Source organism: Pteropus alecto, unplaced genomic scaffold (assembly GCF_000325575.1).
Source record: "Pteropus alecto unplaced genomic scaffold, ASM32557v1 scaffold106, whole genome shotgun sequence".
NCBI classification, from domain to species: Eukaryota; Metazoa; Chordata; class Mammalia; order Chiroptera; family Pteropodidae; genus Pteropus; species Pteropus alecto.
Genome location: NW_006442103.1, coordinates 16910098 through 16914079, shown reverse-complemented (window position 1 = coordinate 16914079; position 3982 = coordinate 16910098). Strand labels below are relative to the sequence as shown.

Here is a 3982-nt window from a genome sequence, read left to right as displayed (position 1 = left end):
ACGACACTCATGCCCGAAGCACTTGCGCGCGTGTGCGCTTGCTCAGTAGACGGCATCCCCGCGTCCCAGACAACGGCGACCTCTTGCAGGCGCGCAGAGCCCGCGGCAGGACGTGCGCCCAGCGCCCCACTCACATTGAGGCCGGCCTCTTTCACCAGCAGCTTGGCGTTCACCAGGTTCACATCCGCCGGGCTGGAAGCGTGTTTCAGCAGGCCGACGATGACCGCAGGGCTCAGGCAGTTCCCGGCATTCTTCAGGGCTGTGCCTGGGGACCGAAAGACGCCACCGTGAGGTCGCTGTGTACTCAGCAACACGGGAAGGGCAGGAGACCACTGGCTCCCAGCTTTGGGTCACGGGCTCCTCATGGCCCTGCGGGCCCGACCGGCTCCTGCCCGGGCAGTGCTGCTTTACCCTGGGGAGCGGAGAACAGCTGGATGAAGACGTAGTGGGGTCCAGGCCAGGACGCCTGGGACACTCTAAGGAACTCCTCTCCGAAACCCAGCCCGACTCCACTGCCCCCGCACACCTGCCCTGGCCGCCCTGGCCTGCCTGTCATGCTCCAAAGGGACACTTGAAAAATTACTCCCACCCCCACCTGGCATGTGTGCCCTTGCCAGCCTCAGGAAGCGGAAGCTCAGGGGACAAATGAAGCAACCGCAGCCCAGTCCCCTGCTTTGTTCCTCGAGGGCCTGGGCGCCCAGGCCCGCGGCTCAGCCCTGGCTCAGCCCTGGCTCAGCCCTCGCCCCCACGTTCTCCCCCCGGTGAGCAGATGCCCAGCAGTCAGCGGGAAGGACAAACCTCTGCAGGGCTGAGGGGACTGGAGCCCTCCCAGGGCTGGACCCACTGCAAAGGTGACCAGAGCCGGCTCAGTCGCCAAGGGGCCAGCAGAGGGCGCTGCTCTGGGTCCCACTCCCTGGCCAAGCAACCCGTCCCCTGACCCACGTAAGGCATCTTACGTTGTCACAGAACAGCCACCCTGACTCTCACGTCACACGTGAAGGACCACAAATGGCTCGGAGGAGGGAAAGCCACACCACACGTAAGCGACAGGGCCCAAACCCGGTCCCGTCCTTAGCCTCGAGCCATTCCTGCCGCCTCTAACGGGACGTTTCGTCTCTGCGGAGGTCCCTCTTGCACCCAAAACACGTACGTCTTAAACATACCGCACGAAGATGATTTGTGAAAATTAAGAATATTTGGTATATCTCCCAACGATGTCCCCCTCTACTTTAAGTCCCCACTCAGCAGCAAACGAGAGCCGTACTCGGAGAGAATGTAGGGCACGGAGTCGTAAGACCAAGGTCACCTCAGAGTCCCTCACTGTACGTGACCTGCAGCAGACACACAGTGGGGTGCAGAGTCCGCACCCCTCTCCCCTCCTTCTGCAGTGACCCCTGCTCACCCTGCGTTACCACCTGAATGGTCCCTTTGGGGGACCCAGCCCAGGCTCGCATCAGCGTCCCCAGAGCTTCTGCCAGACCAATCCAAGGCTTGGTGTGTGGAGAGAAGGCACTGGTAAGGGCCTGGGCGTTCACCTGCAGAGAGGGGACAGGGCTGAAGTCAGGAGGAGGTGAGACAGGGCACACCTGTCCAAACAAGGTCTTGCTGCCTATACTCGACTTCCTGTGGAGAGCGGAAGGCACGGGGCCACCTGGCTTTGGGGCAGTGACAGCTTCCACCAGCCACCAACAAGCAGGTCTCCGTGGCGGGGCAGCAAACTCCCTCAGGGGACCTGTGCCTTCCTTATTCATCAGTGTCCCAAAGGGCTGTGACAGTATCTGGTACCCACTGGAGCTCAAGGAACATCCAAAGATTGAATGAGACAGGACTTGAAGCACAAGCCAGGTTAGACATGGAAGAGAAACACATGCCAAGAAAGGCCCCGTGTGAGAAGACGAGTGGGGACATTAGCTATGGTTTGGGGGACAGAAGGGGAAGGGGAGTCCCTGCTCAGGGTGCTAAGATGAACATGATGAAAGGGGTGCCCAGGGCTACGAGGGGTGTCCTAATGGGGCTTTCTCCACAGGCCATTCCTCCCCACACCGCCCCCACCCCGGGGTCCAGCCGTCAGCCCTTCGTGACGCTCCTTCACCCCCAAGGCAGCATGTGGGGAACAAAGGAGCCTTTCTCTAGAGGCTGGACCCTGGGAAGAGCCACAGTCTCTGCACAAAGCTACAATGTATCAGGCCTGAGCCACCAAGGCTAGTGACAGGCCAGCTCCTGCCATCCCGTCCAGAGCTTGGCTCAAGTGGAGCCCCTTATCTTCAGCTCCCAGGACAGAATCTGGTCACTACACCGCTGCTGGTCCCCACCATCACCATCCCATGATCAAGACCCCCTTGGCCCGCTCCCCCCTCTGACCTCCGGGCCCCGCCCCACATGGCGACACTTACAACGCCCGCCAGGGACTTGCCCTTCATCATGTCCACGAACTGGACGGCGATTTCTTCCCCACAGCGGCTCTGGGCCTCCTTGGTGCTGGCGCCCAGGTGGGGGCAGCTGATGACGTTCTCGTGGTCCACCAAAGCCCGGTCCCGAGGCGGCTCCTGCCCAGAAGAGAGCCCCCTCAGTTGGTGGCCATGGACTGGCCCCGCGTGACGGCACTGGGGGCGAGGCAGGCAGGGGGGGTGTCACCTCCTCCTGTCATTTTGCCAGGGTGGACACTGGACTCAATCACCAGCTTCCTCGTGAAGGTCCGACCACAGCAGAATGGACAGAGCTGTGGACCGGATAAAAACCTCGGCTCCGCCGCTCAACGCCTAGGTGCCTCGGTCTCCCTCTCTATAAATGGGTTCATGCTACCTACGTCACATCGTCACGGAGATCACACACCAGTTACACAAGTGGCTCTCAACCAGTGGCAGCCACTGTTACCGTTTTTCTCTGACCCCGCCCCTCCATGGCACTTACTGCCATGCTCTTTGCAGACACCCCGCACAGTGACGGGGCCCAGCTGGATGTCTGCTCCCCAACCCCCAATGTCCCTTCCACCCCTTCTGTTCACTGAGCACACAGTGGTGCCCCTGGGGATGTCGCTTGGGCCTCCTGGCTTCCAGTGGTCCCCCCGTGGCCTGCTGGCTCCCGCTGGATTGGGGCCACATGGCCCTTTGAGTCCTAGCACCACAGCACTGAGCCTCTGGGGAGGCTGAGGACAGCGGGGCGGGGCGCTGTGCAGGGCCAGGCCCACTTCACCTTCCGAGACCGTGATCCAGAGAAAGAGCCGGAAGCACAAATCGAACGCACGGAGCTCCCTGAGCAGGGACCATGAGTGCGACGAGGCCCCGAGAGCGCTAGGGACTTGCCAAGGCCACCTAGCTGGGATGTGACCAGTCACCCCCCCACTGGCTGGTCCAAAGTCCATGCCCTTTCCCCTGGATCTCGGACGTTCAAGGGAGGCCGGCGGGATTCCAGGGGAAGTGCGCCTTCATCACGCCATCTGGTGTGGGGGCCGGGAGGGGGAGACCCAGGGAGAGCAGCCCACCCTGGGGACCAAGGGAACGCTCTGACCTTCTGAGCACTGTCCTGGGGCCCCCTCCCTCCACGGAAGGGAGGAAGGGAAAGGAAAGCAGACGGACGCTGCGTGGCACCGGCCGGGGGACCAGTATCACGGTTGCGTGGAGACTCCGGGCATAGTCGGGGCCTCGCTCCCTGCCCCAAAGCCCCGACCCCAGAACTGATGTGCTGCTGTCCCCTGAAGCTGCCCACATGGCAGCAGCCGAGCTGGAGGCCAGACGCTGCGGTGAGTTTTGCAGACAACACGACCGCCTGGGAATCAGGAGCTCCGCAGGGGCTCCTCAAACCGAAGGGGTTATTTTTGGGCATAAATTTGATTGATTTCCGTAAATTTGATTGATTTCGCCATGGACAGAGAGGCAGCGACCCGCAGCCCTCCGGCCCGCCCCCCGTCCCCGCCGCCGGGCACTGACCTCGGTGAACACGTCCAGCGCGGCTCCAGCGCACTGGCCGGAGCGCAGGGCGCGCA

General features: G+C 62.3%; 1 protein-coding gene across 1 annotated transcript in view; it reads right to left on the bottom strand.

Moving 5' to 3' along the window:
• Nucleotides 1-3982, bottom strand: part of PHGDH (phosphoglycerate dehydrogenase) — a 23752-nt gene that overhangs the window by 1984 nt on the left and 17786 nt on the right. Inside the window, exons 7-10 of the mRNA XM_006919690.3 lie at nucleotides 3927-3982; nucleotides 2394-2546; nucleotides 1403-1535; nucleotides 135-265 (exon numbers count right to left, since the gene is read on the bottom strand). Of these exons, the coding sequence (XP_006919752.1) occupies nucleotides 135-265; nucleotides 1403-1535; nucleotides 2394-2546; nucleotides 3927-3982 (473 nt within the window). The remainder of the gene's footprint in view (nucleotides 1-134; nucleotides 266-1402; nucleotides 1536-2393; nucleotides 2547-3926) is intronic.